An 18,101-nucleotide genomic window follows, 5' to 3' on the forward strand; every position below is an offset into this window, starting at 1 on the left:
GCAAAGGAAGAACGGATACAAAAACTTATGGCATATGCAGAAATGGCGAAACTTACCGGGAGAATAAGAAATCAAGATATCAAACTTTTCATAAAAGAATGGAAATGGTTTATGGAATAGTAACTGATAAATGTTAAACAGATAAAAACATTTCTTCTTTTGTTTTTTTCCCTTATCTTTGTTACTTCTTTATTTTTTATTTCTTTATAAATTTTCTATTTTATATAATTTTCTTTTTTCTGCCTGTTAACAGATAGTACATAATATTTGCATAGACATGCAAATTTTTCATCAATAAAGAATTAAAAAAAATAAACAGATAAAAACATTGACAGGATTATTGCAATAACCTGCAGTTATTACATATCAGTATATATTTAAAGAAGATGAGTAAATGAGCAAATTAAGTTAATTAGGATATTCAAAAGATATTAAAAATAAATTTAAGGAACCGCAGAAAGAGGGGGGAGGAAGTTTTGAAATGTCAAAATGATTGTAAAATCAGTGAAATGTATAAATCTGGAAAGTATTTTTAAAAAAAGAACAATATTGTGAAAATGCAAATCTCCTGACAGGTGTAGATTGAATCTTGAATATTAAAGAAAATAATAAACGTAAAAAAAATTCTTGATATGTAATAGATATACAGTAACAAGAACTGCTTATAGGTTAAGAATATTTAGAAAGCACAATGAGGTGATTTGGAAGTCAAAAATATGTGTGATGTTAGATGATGTGTAACCAGTTAATGTTTAGTTGTCATTGTGGTATTGTTTTTGTCTGTTTGTGTTGTATGTTTTGCAATAACGATTAAAAAAATAAAGATACCGGGGCCACAAACAAACATGTTGCAATATGTCCTAATCTTTTGACGCTCTTTCCCTGAAATGACCCCTGCCCCCAGTTAGGGAGACAAAAGTCTGGCAAAAGTCTTTCTCTTGTTGGGCTGGGATTGTCACCTGTGGTCAGGCAAAATATGGGACACGTCAGGGTGGGTGGGAATTGGGGGGTTAAAAATTACTTCACCGGGTGCAGAAATGACTTCAAAGGAATCCATTACAATGGGACACAACTAAAAGAGGATTGACAACTTAAGTTGACAGAATACGCAGAACTTGCAGATTTAACACATAGAACAAGAGAGCAAGAAGGACATATATTTAAAGGAGAGTGGGAAACATTTATTGAACGTATGGAAAATAACTGCACAGCTGAAAACGCTGGCCGCATTAAGATAAATTCAGAAGTGTCAATAACATTTGATCGATGTAAAAGTGGGAAACTGATCTCCATGCTTACAGTTAAAATATGTGGGAATGTATAATATGTAAAATGAACCATGGAAGGGGAAGAAGGGAAGTCACTGGATATTTTCAAGTTTGTAAAAGGTTTCTTTTGAAATGCAAAATTGAAAACTTAATGAAAATTATTATTAAAAAACCCACAATGGCACATGTTTATTATTTATAATTATAAATTATTATTTATAATAATAAATATTTATTATTATTATTATTATTATTATTATTATTATTATTATTATTATGGTTACAGTGGTTTATTCGATGGAAAAAAACACACAGCAAAAGCACAATGATTTACAACTGTAAGAAAAACATTGCTAATTGCATTTTTTTTATTTATTTACCGTATTTTTCGCTCTATAACACGCACCCGACCATAACATGCACGTAGTTTTTAGGGGAGGAAAATCCGTAGGCATGCCACCCGTAGGCATTTCCTCCATAACACGCACAGACATTTCCCCTTACTTTCTAGGAGGAAAAAAGTGAGTGTTATGGTGCAAAAAATACGGTAATCCCTGCCTTTTCCCCTGACGGGGCTCAAAGTGGCTTACAGATAAAAGTAAGAATTGCTGGAAACATGGGGGGGGGGGGACACACAAGTATTTAAAAACATGCAAATAGCAGCTTTGAGAGTATGGGGGTGCTTTACCTCAGGCAAAGGGCATGGAAAGAAAAGATTAAAGGCCGTCTTCCAAATCACCACATCCTCAATTTTCCATACCAGCCCCATTTAGCTGTTAATTAACAAAATAAAAACTGTGGGAGACTCTAATCACAGCGGAAGTTACTTTTCTTTGCATTCCCTGCCTGCCCCTTGCCTCATCTAGTCTGGCTCTTAATCCCTCTTTAATTTAGTGTATTTTTGGCATACTCCACTGGGAATATCTGTTCAAGCCCTGGGAAAATGACAAGGCCATGCATAAAAGGTCATTTTCCAACAGCGTCACCCGCATCAAAACTGGTTGTTTTGTTTCAGCAATATTTCAGGGGTAGCATGGAATTCCTTGGTGCGCAGAGGGAATTGGAGTGGCTGCCATTTTGTTTTCCCTAGAAAGCTGTGAGTTGCCTTTTGAATTTCCGGAAATTCACAGCGGCTGCCGGGATAAAAGATGATTGCATGCTTTGGTGTTCATTGGGGTACAGCATTATTGTGGTCAGCAATTTAATATCTACAGGGGGGAAATAAACTGTCACAGTGAGCAGATAATTCCTATAGCTTCTCATTTTTTAAAACAGGTACAGTGTCAAATCTCCCTCCCCAAAAAAGGTATTGACTGAAGCGTTTGTGTTATGTACTGAGCTGAATCCTAGAACAATAGGATCCAGAATGCAGCAGTCTGATTGGTCGGCAGGAGCCACCCAATCCAGCACCAGGTGGAAGTGAATCAGTGACCTGCAAGAGCAGCCAATCAGACTTCTGGAGGAAGTGAATCTGCAACCTGATTGGCTTGCAGGAGTATCCCGGAATTAGCCAATCACACAGGGCGCATTGTGTAAATAATGTATGTATAGCGAGACGTTTTGAGGAAAGTTTCATTCATTACTACTACAAGCTGAATAAAGAGCATGAAATTCACACTCGACTCCGAGTATATTTCAGTTTGTGTGTGTGTGTGACTATTTCAGTTTCTCTCTGTTTTTTACTTTTCCAAGCCTAAATTCAGTTTTCCACATTCCCGCATCAGTTTGCAATACACATCCCAATTTCCCAGGGACAATCCCATATTTACAGAAGCCACCCCGGTTTCTGATTTAATCCCAGAATGTCTCACTTTTCCTTAGGACGTCCCTATTTTCTCTGGAGAAATGTGGGAGGGTATGGTAGGAGGTCCCTATTTTCATCAGAGAAATGCTGGAGAGTATGGAGTTATCTGAAGGCAGCCGTGTATCGGGAAACTGTTCTTAACCTGAAGCACCACTTTAGATAATGGGGCCTTCTGCTGCCGCCGGAGCACGAGTTCTGTTCTCATCCTGAAGCAAAGTACTTAACCCGAGGTAATATTTCTGGGTTAGCAGAGTCTGTAACTTGAAGCGTATGTAACCTGAAGCATATGTAACCTGAAGTGTATGTAACCCGAGGTACCACTGTATATACGGATAGGATCTTCATGCCATTACAGTTTGGAGACGGTTTTATAACTCCTGATCCTCACCCCCAATTGCACTGGTTAAATTTCTAAACAAATTTCACAAACCACCATCTTTCCCAGTGCCTTTGACTGGTTTCCTTCTGTTTTGTTTTTCTGGAGATTGAAGCACTCTCCCAGGTTTGCTAGCATGCAAAAAGAGGCATTTTTTTTCCCCTGTGCCCTGCGCTGCAGCTTCAAGAACTGTGCCCAAATGACTAGCTCCTCTTTCCCTCCCCAGCGCCATTCCTTCCGCTGCCCCCCTAATTTGCTGGGTGGCACGAGGCTGCTGCGTGAAGAGAAACAGGCCAAGAAGGAATCCTCTGTGTTTTTGAGAGGAGCTTCTAAAATGGCATCCTTGGACTATTTATACAGCACCTTTCCTAGGAAACGGGCATGCAAGAAAAAACTGCAGGCCCCACCACGCTCCCCCTTTCTCTTTGGCCAACCTTTGTCCCACTAACGCGCCCGGCCAGATTGCAGCAACGCAGGAGAGCATGTTCCCTGTGTCTTTCCCAGGGCCTCTCTGCTTATCATCTGACACCACATCCTGACCTCATCCCCACACAGTTACTCAAATAATTAATCTGAAAGGGACGGATGGACAGGGTGGGGGGTGGGGAGGTGGACGAAGGAACAGGAGAGAGAGAGAGAGAGAGAGAGAGAGAGAGAGAGAGAGAGAGAGACTTTGTCAAAGATGTATAATTTGCTGTTGAGATGGAATACTCAGGTGAAATCTGCAATGATTAAATGGGCACAAGACATTGGACATAACATAATGATGGCTGACTGGGAACAGTTATGGACCACAGGTATGAAGTTTACGGCATGTAATGCCTTAAGAGAGAATATTATGAAAATGATATACAGGTGATACATGACCCCAGTCAAGCTTGCAAAAATCTATCATTTGCCCGATAATAAATGCTGGAAATGTAAAGAAACTGAAGGCACATTCTTTCACCTTTGGTGGACGTGCCCAAGGATTAAGGCTTTCTGGGAAATGATATATAATGAACTGAAAAAGGTATTTAAATATACCTTCTTGAAGAAACCAGAGGCCTTCCTCCTGGGCATAGTCGGCCAATTGGTGTTAAAGAAGGACAGAATTTTCTTTATGTATGCTACAACAGCAGCAAGAATACTCATCGCAAAGTATTGGAAGACACAAGATTTACCCACTCTGGAAGAATGGCAGATGAAGGTGATCGACTACATGGAATTGGCAGAAATGACTGGCAGAATCCGAGACCAGGAAGAAGAGTTGGTGAAAGAAGACTGGAAGAAATTTAAAGACTATTTACAAAAATATTGTAAAATTAATGAATGTTAGAATGATGTTTGAATGAAGTTAAGTGGTTTCTAGCTGTAATGATATAAAAGAATATGGAAAAATTGGATTTTTAAATAGGTAAAAATTTAATGTTATAATATATTAAGATCAAAGATCAGGATAAAAGGAGGGAAAGAAATTGCTGAAGTAATTAATTGAATTGGAACACAAAAAAGGGAGGTATGAGGAGGTCAGAGAAATAAGGATATGAATGTAAGATATGGAAAGGTTGATTTTTTATTTTTCCTTTTTTATCTTTTTTCTGTAAGTGTACTTATTTTGTATTTTTCTTCTATTTTTATTTTTGTCTTTTATTCTTGTATTTTTTGATTTTATGTAATTCCTTTTTCTGAAACTCTAATAAATATTTTATAAGAGAGAGAGAGAGAGAGAGAGAGAGAGAGATAGAGAGAGAGAGAGAGAGAGAGAGAGAAAGAAAGAAAGAAAGAAAGAAAGAAAGAAAGAAAGAAAGAAAGAAAGAAAGAAAGAAAGAGACCCAGCAGCCACAAGGCCTAATTCCCCTGCTCAGCATTCAGCCCACATGGCTTTGCACATGAGCGGAGGAGACCCTGAGGGTCAAACAGCACATGGACTGAACGCATCTCCGAAAACACGTCAGGGGTTGTTTGTTTTTACTTGATAGTAAGCGCAGGCAGGGCAAGGGGAGATTTGGATTGTGCCACGGGCCAGGGAGGCTTAACCCCTCTCTCCCCACCCACGAGCCTATGGAAATGTCACATCCCTGACACGCTTCCAAGTGACACATAGCTTGGCCCTGAGATTTCAAGAAACTCATTTCTCACCAAAGAGCATGCCCTCCAACACTTGGAAGGCAAAATCTGGGATGCCATATTTGCGGTGCAATTTCCTGCAAGGGGGGGGGACAACGACACTTTTTGGGTGCTGTGCCATGCCCGGAAATGCACTTTTGGGAGGGGAACCACACACAACACCTCTAACACCCATTGTTGGGTGTAATAATAATAATAATAATAATAATAATAATAATAATAATACAGTGGTACCTCAGGTTACATACACTTCAGGTTACAGACGCTTCAGGTTACAGACTCTGCTAACCCAGAATTAGTACCTCAGGTTAAGAACTTTGCTTAAGGATGAGAACAGAAATTGTGCGGCGGCAATGGGAGGCCCCATTAGCTAAAGTGGTACCTCAGGTTAAGAACAGTTTCAGGTTAAGAACGGACCTCCGGAACGAATTAAGTACTTAACCCGAGGTACCACTGTACCAAGGTATGCGGGTGGCTCTGTGGGTTAAACCACAGAGAATGGGGAAGATTTATAATTTATCTTAAAAACCATTGTAAGCAGCTAAAATCATTAGCAGGGTTGGAATAACACTTGTACCCTAATGGTGAATTTCGGACATAATGGTGACGTAAAAGATCTGGATTATCATAAAAGATGCAGGAGGAAAGGATTAACAACAGGAACCCACAAGGAGGAGGGGATTTTTTGGAATCTTGCTTTTATGTTGTATGTGGGATATATGATTGTAAAACTTTAATCTGAAAAACCAAATAAATAAATTAAAAAGCAACAACAACACCACCTTAACACATGGGTAGGCAAACTAAGGCCCGGGGGCTGGATCTGGCCCAATCGCCTTCTGATTCCGGAAATCAGCGTGCTTTTACATGAGCAGAATGTGTCCTTTTATTTAAAACGCATCTCTGGGTTATTTGTGGGGTCCGCCTGGTGTTTTGACATGAGTAGAATGTGTGCTTTTTATTTAAAACGCATCTCTGGGTTATTTGTGGGCCATAGGAATTCATTCATTTATATTTTTTTTCAAAATATAGTCTGGCCCCCCACGAGGTCTGAGGGACAGTGGACCGGCCCCCTGCTGAAAAAATTTGCTGACGCCTGCCTCACGGATGCTCATGTACAGAAGGGGGATTGTTGACCACTGACCATGAGCCAGACCTGTGCCAGGGAGTGACGAGACAAGGGGTTCCTGAAGCCAAGGACAATCAATCTCCCTCCCTCACCTCAACGCCCGTAATTCAAACCAACTGTTACACATTAACTCTGCTCTTTTCACTTGGCAATGTCTTTCTTTCGGAGGTCTGAGTTCACTGAACATTTGCAGGAAAAATCCCAGTGCACGTGGCGTCCCTCATCCTCAGGCACTCGCTGCCCCCAAAGGCCATTTGTTGCTTGCTTTCTGTTCAGGGAAGAAGGTGGGTTTTTTTGTTTGCTTAAAGGAACAGCAATATAGCATTTCAATCGCACAACACCCCACTTCACATGCCATTCAATATAAAGTCACCCCTTAACCGAACGCCTCTTTCCTGGAGGTTCCCTGTTCATCACCAACTGACCTGGCTCTTTCTAAATCTCCTCCTCTTGCAGATAACTGTTTGACCTAAATACTGTATTTTTTGCTCTATAAGACTCACTTTTTCCCTCCTAAAAAGTAAGGGGAAATGTGTGTGCGTCTTATGGAGCGAATGCAGGATGCGCAGCTATCCCAGAAGCCAGAACAGCAAGAGGGATTGCTGCTTTCACTGCGCAGCGATCCCTCTTGCTGTTCTGGCTTCTGAGATTCAGAATATTTTTTGTCTTGTTTTCCTCCTCCAAAAACTAGGTGCGTCTTGTGGTCTGGTGCATAATAATAATAATAATAATAATAATAATAATAATAATAATAATAATAATAGAGTCTCCTGTCCATGGCATGCTCCACATTGCAAGATGGGAACTGGCACATAACACTTTTGAAAATAGCACCGTTTGTGCTTTTTTTGGTTTTTGGTTTGTCAGTTTTAGGGCAAACGAAAACCAAGCGTGTCAATTTGGTTTACAAAAAACCTACGAAATGGCAGCATTTGTTCAAATCCCCATCTTTCCATAAAAATGTGCCCAAGGCAACATCTAATAAGATACCTTATTAGATGCGAAAGGCTGGGCTGGATGAATCCCAAACCGGGATTAAGATTGCTGGAAGAAATATCAACAACCTCAGATATGCAGATGACACAACCTTGATGGCAGAAAGTGAAGTAAAGAACCTTTTAATGAGGGTGAAAGAGGAGAGTGCAAAATATGGTCTGAAGCTCAACATCAAAAAAACGAAGATCATGGCCACTGGGCCCATCACCTCCTGGCAAGTAGAAGGGGAAGGAATAGAGGCAGTGAGAGATTTTACTTTCTTGGGCTCCATGATCAGTGCAGATGGTGACAGCAGCCACGAAATTAAAAGACGCCTGCTTCTTGGGAGAAAAGCAATGACAAACCTAGACAGCATCTTAAAAAGCAGAGACATCACCTTGCCAACAAAGGTCCGTATAGTTAAAGCTATGGTTTTCCCAGTAGTGATGTATGGAAGTGAGAGCTGGACCATAAAGAAGGCTGATCGCCGAAGAATCGGTGCTTTTGAATTATGGTGCTGGAGGAGACTCTTGAGAGTCCCATGGACTGCAAGAAGATCAAACCTCTCCATTCTGAAGGAAATCAGCCCTGAGTGCTCACTGGAAGGACAGATCCTGAAGCTGAGGCTCCAATACTTTGGCCACCTCATGAGAAGAGAAGACTCCCTGGAAAAAACCCTGATGTTGGGAAAGATCACAAGAAGGGCACAAGGAGAAGGGGATGACAGAGGACGAGATGGTTGGGCAGTGTTCTCGAAGCTACCAGCATGAGTTTGACCAAACTGTGGGAGGCAGTGAAACACAGGAGTGCCTGGCGTGTTCTGGCCCATGGGGTCACGAAGAGTTGGACACGACTTAACAACAACTTTAAATGTACAGTGTGTACTCTGTAGAAAAGTATTCTTCCAAAGGGCCATTTGAAGTGTCTCTTTGCAGGGAACCCCAGGGTGCTTCCAGTCGCCAGATCCCACCAAGCCCAGCCCAGCCCCTTTCTGCCCTATTCCAGGTCCAAAATGACCCACTGGGGTTTAGGATCTGAGTTTTCCTTCTCCTAGATGGGCTATTTTCCCAGGTGGACATGCCTCACCTGCGGCTCACTTCCCTCTACAGCACTTGCAGAAACGCTTTCTTAATTTTCTTAACTGCTATTGGTCTCGCCTGCTCAATCTGCCAGACTTGGCATGCAGGGGACAAATTATTATTAGTAGTAGTAGTAGTAATAATAATTTATTATTTGTACCCGGCCCATCTGGCTGGGCCTCACCAGCCATTCTGGGCGGCTTCCACAAAGACCAAAATTACACTAAGATGTCACACATTAAAAACTTCCCTGAACAGGGCTGACTTCAGATGTCTTCTGAATGTCAGGTAGTTGTTTATCTCTTTGACATCTGATGGGAGGGCGTTCCACAGGGTGGGCGCCACTACCAAGAAGGCCCTCTGCCTGGTTCCTTGTAACTTGGCTTCTTGTAGCGAGGGAACCGCCAGAAGGCCCTCGGCGCTGGACCTCAGCGTCCGGGCAGAACGATGGGGGTGGAGATGCTCCTCCAGGTGTGCAACTCAGGCACACATCTTGAGCAATTGCACAATAAATGTACACACCCAATGGCCCTACTGAAAACACACAAACCCATTTATTTCACTTAACGCTGAAACAAGCCGTGAACCATCTGCTCACGGCAAAGGGAAATTTACAAGCTTGTACCAGGGTGGCGGATGCTGAAGAAATTCCTGTCGCAAGTGGAGTAGTCGTACAGCAAGGCATTCTGTGGCCAGATTATTATCTCTGTTTCCATTCTGAGCTCGTGCATGATGGTGTCTGCGTCCTCTGTCTCTAGGGTAGGTGACACGCCTGCTCTACATCCTAAGAAAACCAGAGCATAGTTGCTTTCCTATATAAGCCATCACAGGGAAAACAGTTGTGTGAAGTATCTCATTGACTATCTGGTAAACCCAGAAATTCTCCACTCAGTCAGCCTAAGAGAGGGTTGGAGTAACCTGTGTTCCTTCAGATGGCATTTATTTATTTGAAGCAGGGGTAAGTCACCCCTCCCTCCCCCCCCCATTCAGGGGCTGATATAGCCCACAAACCAATGTTTCTGCTCCCCCTGAACGTCATCAATTTTGGCAGCAGTGGCAAAAAGCGAAGGAAAATGAAAGTAGACGTAGTATGCATATCGTTGGGTTGGGTGGGGGGCCCAGTGTGGTCTGATGGAAAGATTATTCAGTTCTGGGATTCCCTCCATTTCTAATTTTTCTAACTTTAACTTCAGCTTTCTCTTTAACTAACTTTCTCTTTCCGCTTCTGCCTTCTGGAAGAAGGTACAGGACTAGCCGCCTGAGAAACAGTTTCTATCCAAATGCGATTTGGGTTTTAAATGCAGTGTAAGGAGTCTCTATGGGAGTATATTGTATTTAAAAATGGGGTATCGGAACTTTTAGGGGGCTAACCAGGTTGGGACAGCAGGCTTGTTGGTTTTTGAATATCTTATGTAGATTTTTTCAATTTCGTTGTTCTGTATGGGACAATGACAATAAAGATTATCGTATCACTATCGTATCGTTGCTCTCCACCTTTTGAAGCAGTTTGCAAAACATCGCCAGCAAATTTCTCCTAATAAGCTCAGTTTTGAGTAATGCACACATTTTTGCTAGCCATTTCCCCTAATATAATGCATTTCAGTATGTTACTGTGACAAACTTCATTTTTACGCATTTTTACGGGTGGCGCTGTGGGTAAAACCTCAGCGCCTAGGACTTGCTGATCGCATGGTCGGCGGTTCGAATCCCCGCGGTGGGGTGCGCTCCCGTCGTTCGGTCCCAGCGCCTGCCAACCTAGCAGTTCAAAAGCACCTCCGGGTGCAAGTAGATAAATAGGGACCGCTTACCAGCGGGAAGGTAAACGGCGTTCCGTGTGCTGTGCTGGCTCGCCAGATGCAGCTTCGTCACGCTGCCCACGTGACCCGGAAGTGTCTGCGGACAGCACTGGCTCCCAGCCTATAGAGTGAGATGAGCGCACAACCCTAGAGTCTGGCAAGACTGGCCCATATGGGCAGGGGTACCTTTACCTTTAGCTCCTCTAATACATGCATTTTTAAAATAAAAAACCCACATTGTTTCCTTGGGGAATGGCTTCGCAAAATTCAGGAAAGTTTGAATTTTGAAAGATAACTCTGTTTCAGCTGGAATATTGTTTTGGAAAGGGCACTTTTGCGCGATTTAGTTTTCAGCACAGACTCTTATAAAAAATTTTCTCCATCCCTGCCTGATGAGGATGCAGATCACCTTTCCCTCAGTCATCAGGTCAATCACTGGATGAATGGAAAAGGGCACTAACTCCCATTCACCAAAGTGAGTCAGGTGAGAAGCATGAGGCCAATAGTAGCTGTATGTTTGTGTCGTCTGTGTTTACATGTAAGCGTGAGAGACTATGGGGGAGCCACCCCCAATTTTGACCATACCTGCCACTGGCATGCACCCAGTGTAAAGGACTGGTCAAGGGTGAATGTACCCCTTGGGTCAAAAAAATATTAGCCGTCCCGAATTTAAAGATTTATCCCGTTCTTAAACCAAATATGCCTCCCAAAGCATACTGCAAATCACTACAAAAAAAGAGGGAGTCAATTCCTGCCCCGAGTTCCACCTGCAGCAGCAGATCCCGGTGTCAATCTTTCTTTCTCCTTTCCCCTTATCCCTGATGTAGCTCTTTCCTGACCCTCTTATTCCCTGGCGGGGAGAGGGGCCATTTTGGGGTCCGCCTCAGGTCCCAAAATGTCATGGGCCAGCCTTCGGGCTTACAATCTAAAATGGCACAACATAAGAGGAAAACCGATCGGGAGGGAGGAGGAAATAAGCAAACTCAAGTGACACGTTCGCCTAACAGCCAGCAGGGTTAAAAAAAGATCAAAAAGAGGAAGCAGCACACCTGCGCCAGCAGAGTGATCCTGCAGCCTGTCTCGTCTCTCAGCTGCCAGGTTGCTGGACTCCGATTCCCATCAGCCCCTGTGAGCGTGGATGATGGGAGTTGTAGTCTAGCAGCGCCTGGAGGAAACCAGGTTCTCCACCCATGGCCTAAGAGGAAAAATCCTCCCCAACACCAATCTGATAACACTGGCAAGGCTGCAACAAGCGAAGGAGTAGATGGAAGCAGTGGCGTAGCGTGGGTTGTCAGCACCCGGGGCAAGGCAAGTAATTTGCGCCCCCTAACCCGTGGATTTGCGCCCCCTAACCCGTGGATTTGTGCCCCCTAACCTGTGGATTTGCGCCCCCTAACCCTAACCCCCAGATGTTGCGCCCGGTGCGGCCGGCCCCCCCTGCACCCCCCATGCTACGCCACTGGATGGAAGGAATATGGACAGCAGGCAGTATTCAAGTCAGACGTTGCTAGGGCTCCACAATGTCATTATTCAGCTGAAACAGGCATGTTTGGGCAAACTGAGATGGGGCGGGGAGGGGAATGCAGAGTCTTTCTTCGTGTCAAGGACTTGTAAAGTTCTGGAAGCCACTGAAGGTGAACGGAGGTAGGTTGGGGGAACATGAAGCTCTCTCGGGCAAGCAAGCGACTGGGTTAATGTCGCATTGGCTAGCATCTTGGTCCAATGTGAAGTAGACGCCGTCCGGAGACCTGCTGGAGGGATCATCATTGAAGAAGTTGTAAGGCCGAAGGATGAAGCCCACCCCATTGCCGACCGTCACGGTGTTGGGGATGTCCTCAGCGTGCGGCACATGAAAGAAGCCAGTGGAGATCCAAGCCACAAGGTCCTGGGGGGGAGAGCAGCAGGAAACACAACAACAGGCCTGTTTGTCACGAGTGGAAGACGTTTTCCTCACTAATATGGTCATGGAAGAGAACTTCAATTCTTTTCAGTGAGGATTGGACATGTAACATCTAATTCCTTAAAAATCAGCACTGGCACACCACAGGGATGTGTGCTAAGTCCCTACCTGTATTCATTGTATATGACTGTGTATCATCTGACCCGTCTACGGCAATTATTAAGTCTGCAGATGACACCACCATAATGGGTTTAATAACAGGTGGAGACGAATCAGCGTATAGAGGGGAAGTCCAAAAAATATCTACATGGTGCCTAGGGAACAACTTGCACCTTAATATCAGCAAGACAAAGGAGATGGTGTTGGACTTTCGGAGGAAGAGAGGAGAACTAGCCCCACTGTACATTGGGGAGGGCTGTGTGGAGAGAGTCTCTTCCTTTAAATTCCTAGGAGTTTATCTCAGTGAAGACCTTACTTGGAAAATAAATACAACCCAGGTGGTTAAGAAAGCCCAACAGAGACTCCATCTCCTCAGAATATTGTGAAAGAATCAATCAACATTTGATGATCTCCTTCTACCGGTCAACAATAGAAAATGTCCTTTCATACTGCATCATGGTGTGGTACACTGGTTTGACGTCAACTGATAGGAAGTGCCTACAGAGGATGGTGAATACAGCACAAGATATTATGGGCACTTCGTGTAATCTCACTGTATACAAGTTGTACAAGTGACAATAAAGTATTTCAATTTTTTTTCAATTTCAATTTCAATTTTCCCAGTTCTCAGTGTGTTGAAACAGGATTTGTATCCCCTGTAGTTGGGTGGGCCAGTCGAGAACAGGCTGCATGTAGATCAGAGATGGAGACTCGGTGGCCCCGCAGAGGTTGCCGGGTTCCTATCAGCCCCAGGTAGTATGGCCAGAGGTCAGGAATCATAGGAGCTGGAGTTGTGCAATATCTGGGTTCGCCATCCCTGATGTAGATGATGCTCAACCATCCTAGATGGTCTGTGGCCAAATTGTGGGCCATTTATCTATCAGAAGCATAACTGAACTCAGGGGTCAGGAGCAAGCCAGCAATAAATCACACCAGGTAAGTGAACTTAACTCTTAGAGGAAACAGAATCGGCTCACAAGTGCCAGGCCTAATGAGCACAGCAACAAGGTCTTGCAGAGTCTGAAGGTCCCCGCCTTCCCATAGCTGCCTAGGTCTCCTCCTCGCCAGAGTTTTCCCCAACCAATCTGAGACTATGCCGGTGTGGCTGCTTTTGCTCTGCCCTCTTCATGCCTCTCCTGTACTGTCTGAAAGCCCCCTTAGGCAAGAGGTTCCACAGGAATGAAGTCCCCACCAAAGAGGCTTAGCTCCTTGTAAATAACCCTGCAACATACCATATTTTTTGCTCTATGACTCACTTTTTCCCTCCTAAAAAGTAAGGGGAAATGTGTGTGCGACTTATGGAGCGAATGCAGGCTGCACAGCTATCGCTGAAGCCAGAACAGCAAGAGGGATTGCTGCTTTCGCTGCACAGTGATCCCTCTTGCTGTTCTGGCTTCTGAGATTCAGAATATATTTTTTCTTGCTTTCCTCCTCCAAAAACTAGGTGCGTCTTGTGGTCTGGTACGTCTTATAGAGCGAAAAATACGGTAATAGTATCCTAGGCAGAGCATCACCTAGATCTAAGGCCATATGTTCTTTGGGTATGCCAGACTCACAACATTTAGACCATTATCATTATTACTGGTACATCTCCTTTACCCTTCCTCCTTTAAGGCTTTCTCCATCTCTAACGGACCTCTGTCCCTCTTCCTCAGGAAGCAATAATTCAGGATAGCTTAGTCGGTAGACCACGAGACTCTTGATCTTAGGGTCATGTTGGGTGAAAGATTCCTCCACTGCAGGGAGTTGGGCCAGATCAGTGTTTTCTCAAACTTGGGTCCCCAGCTGTTGTTGGACTACAATTCCCATCATCCCTGACTACCGCTCTTGCAAGTTAGGGATGATGGGAGTTGTAGTACAACAACAGTTGGGGGCCCAAGTTTGAGAAAACACTGGTCCAAATGATTCTCACGATCCCTTGTGCAATTCTAGGAACGCAGCACTCACCTCGTTGACGATGGTCTCATTGTCTATGAAATCAGCAAAGACCACCAGTGGATCCCAAGGATCATTCTGATTATAAATGCACGTGCTGATCAGCTCCTCCTCTTTCCTCTTGGTAACAGCCACCTTGTACCTGAAGGATGCGGATAATGGAGGGAAATGGTTGAGAGGATGAAAGCAGAGGCAAGAGGCAGGTTCTTTGTCTTTATTCCTAGCAGTGCCGTCTTCTACTTAGAAGATGATAGTCCGTGGCAAGATGGCTGCCACCCAGCCCAACTGCCATATAGTGAGTCACATCACTGGCCTGTCTAGATCAGTATTGTCTGCACTCAGCGCGCAAAGGTTTCAGACAGCGGACATTCCCAGCCCGAGGGGAGCATTCTGTACCCAAAGCAGATGCTCCACCACTGAGCTACAGCCATCCATGGCCGTGCCCCACCAGAGCCCTTCCAGGGCATCTCTAAAAACCGCAGATAGAAGCAGCCCCCTTTATAAAGATCTGAGGAATGAGATCATCACCCCACTCTTACTTACCACCCCATCTGCGGCCACATTGTTCTTTCTTTTATCAGATCAAAATGATCAGACAACAGCAAAGGTTGCTAGGTTTATCAAGGGTGCAATGAGATTAAGGGCCACTATCTGAACAATAATCTTGGTCATTTGACTGTCCTTTTTACCCATTGTTGTCTTTTCAATTGTATATATTGCTTGTTTTATGTTGCTATGGCCATTGGCTAATGCAAATAAAGTATATCTATCTATCACTGAGCTACAACCCTCCAGGGGTGCACTTCCAGGGTTGAACTCAAACTGCTGGGGAATCACAGCGCCTGCTGTGGCTGCAGAGACCAGTGACTCATAACTGCTGCCTCCCAAACAGTTTTTGCTGCATTAAAGGTAAAGGTACCCCTGCCCGTACGGGCCAGTCTTGCCAGACTCTAGGGTTGTGCGCTCATCTCACTCTAGAGGCCGGGAGCCAGCGCTGTCCGCAGACACTTCCAGGTCACGTGGCCAGCGTGACAAAGCTGCATCTGGCGAGCCATTGCAGCACACAGAACGCCGTTTTCCTTCCCGCTGGTAAGCGGTCCCTATTTATCTACTTGCACCCGGGAGTGCTAGGTTGGCAGGCGCTGGGACCGAATGACGGGAGCGCACCCCACCACGGGGATTCGAACCGCCGACCATGCAATCAGCAAGTCCTAGGCGCTGAGGTTTTACCCCCAGCGCCACCCACGTCCCCTTTAGCAGCACTGAATTGACCCAGGAATGACCCTCAAAATGAAACAGGTTGGATAATGAATTCAAAAAGATGTTTAAATTGGTGACCCCCCCCCAAAAAAAAAAAACACCCCTAAGCCTTTTTTGCTAGGGATAATTGGGACGGAGGTTCCAAAGAAGTTGGGTGTGATGGCCTGGGATTCCGAGTCTGAGAGTGAACCGGAGGAATCCCAGCTGGCACAGGAGTCCCCGCCTCCAGGGCCGGCTGAACTGGGGCAAGGCCTAGATGCTGAGGAGCCTGCACCTGTGCCAGATCCTCAGGGGCAGGCACCAGGTGAGACCATTCTGGCCCCAGAGGTGCTGGAGGACTCAGTGGCCACAGGTGAGCCTCCTCCAGGGCCCAGTAACCCTTCGGCCTCTCCTGAACTGCAGAGGCTTAGGGCAGAGAGGCGAAGGGAACTGGTCTCTCCCAGGAGGAGTGCTCGCCTTAAGGCCAGGAGAGGCGGGGCTCCTGGGGCCGGGACCGCCCCCGGCCTTAGAAGAAGATAAAGGTCAGGCAGCCCGGTCCCAGGTTGCGGGAGCAACGTCGTTGTGGAGTACCTGCTTTACCCAGACCTAGACCTGCACTCCCGGTGTTCCTGTTCCTCGCCCGGCTGCCCGCTGCTGACCCACCAGTGTTCCTGTTCCCGCCTGGATCCCTGCTTCTGCTCTACCAGTGTTCCTGTTACCCGCCTGGCTTCCTGCTGCTGCCCTACCAGCGTTCCTGCTTCCCCGCCCCAGCTCCCTGTTTCGGACCTCACGTCTCATCTAGTGATCGTCTACCCGGCTAGTGACTCTGGACTGAACCTCGGCTACGGTATTAGTACCTCCCCCCCCCCCGGGGCCAGCACACTGACTTATCTTTTTATGCATGCAACGACAACAGCTGGAGCTTTTATATGCACAGAAATGGAAGAGGAAGAGATTCCAACCAAAGAAGAATGGCTTATAAAAATCAACGGACTATGCTGAAATGGCAACATCGACCGTAAAACCAAGAGATCAAAATGATGAACTGCTTATGGAAAAGTAGAGGCCTTTTCTTCTTCTTTCTTTCTTCTTTCTTTTCTTTTCTTTCTTTTCTTTTCTTTTGGACTATCTGTCAAAGTATTTTAGCGATATGAAATCGCGAGCAGGATTCTGAGTTATGAGCGAGGGGGAGCAAAAATGAATGATAAGCTGGAGTTAGGGGGGATTTAGAACCAAGTATTATGCAGGGACGCGGGTGGCGCTGTGGGCTAAACCACAGAGCCTAGGGCTTGCCGATCAGAAGGTCGGCAGTTCGAATCCCCGCAACGGGGTGAGCTCCTGTTGCTCGGTCCCTGCTCCTGCCAACCTATCAGTTCGAAAGCATGTCAAAGTGTAAGTGGATAAATAGGTACCGCTCCAACGGGAAGGTAAACAGCATTTCCGTGCGCTGCTCTGGCTTAGTCAGAGCTGGCCACATGACCCGGAAGCTGTACACCGGCTCCCTCGGCCAATAAAGCGAGATGAGCGCCGCAACCCCAGAGTCGGTCATGACTGGACCTTTACCAGACAGGGGTCCCTTTACTTTTACTTTATTATGCAGCAACCAAGGATAAGAGAAAAAAAATCAGTGCAGGAAGGGTGGGAGGTCAACACGAAAAATATCAGTGAATGATAAATTTGTTTATAGCTTTGAAAATTTAAGAAAAATCAATATTTAAAAAAATTAAACAGGATGGCATTTATCTGAAGACAAACAGGACATGGTTTGCTGTTTGGGGCAATAGATGTTGGTCATAATATAGACACGGAAGCATGGGAACAATTGTAGAATAGGGATATAAAATTTCCAGCATGTTACGGTTTAAGAGAAAATTATATTAAAATGATTTATTGATGGTATCTAGCCCTGAGTAAACTGGCAAAAATGTATAAAACTAAATCAAATAAGTGTTGGAAAAGTAAAGAGGAAGAAGGTTCTTTTTATCATATGTGGTGGTCTTATAGGGATTGAACTGCCTAAATTGTATAGAAACTTATTCATGTATGCAACTATAGCGGCAAGAATGTTACTCGCCCAAAATAAAATGGAAAGAAGTAGTCCCAGCAAAGGAAGAACGGATACAAAAACTTACGGAATATGCAGAAATAGCGTAAATTACCAGAAGAATAAGAAATCAAGATAACAAACTTTTTTATAAAAGAATGGAAACGGTTTATTGAATATTTACAGATAAATTGTAAACATATAAAAACACTAGCAGGATTACTGTAATAACCTGCAGCTACATAAGAGTATATACTATACTATATTATAGTATACTATACTACATAA

General features: G+C 44.6%; 1 protein-coding gene across 1 annotated transcript in view; it reads right to left on the bottom strand.

The window, feature by feature from the left end:
• Window positions 1-12,004: 12,004 nt before the first annotated feature.
• The window catches only part of LOC309517543 (amine oxidase [copper-containing] 3-like), a 12,894-nt gene continuing 6,797 nt past the window's right edge, over window positions 12,005-18,101 (bottom strand). Inside the window, exons 3-4 of the mRNA XM_082196765.1 lie at window positions 14,543-14,766; window positions 12,005-12,421 (exon numbers count right to left, since the gene is read on the bottom strand). Coding sequence (XP_082052891.1) covers window positions 12,137-12,421; window positions 14,543-14,766 — 509 coding nt within the window. The 3' untranslated portion in view covers window positions 12,005-12,136. The remainder of the gene's footprint in view (window positions 12,422-14,542; window positions 14,767-18,101) is intronic.

This window comes from Podarcis vaucheri (assembly GCF_965113315.1).
Source record: "Podarcis vaucheri genome assembly, chromosome: 13".
NCBI classification, from domain to species: Eukaryota; Metazoa; Chordata; class Lepidosauria; order Squamata; family Lacertidae; genus Podarcis; species Podarcis vaucheri.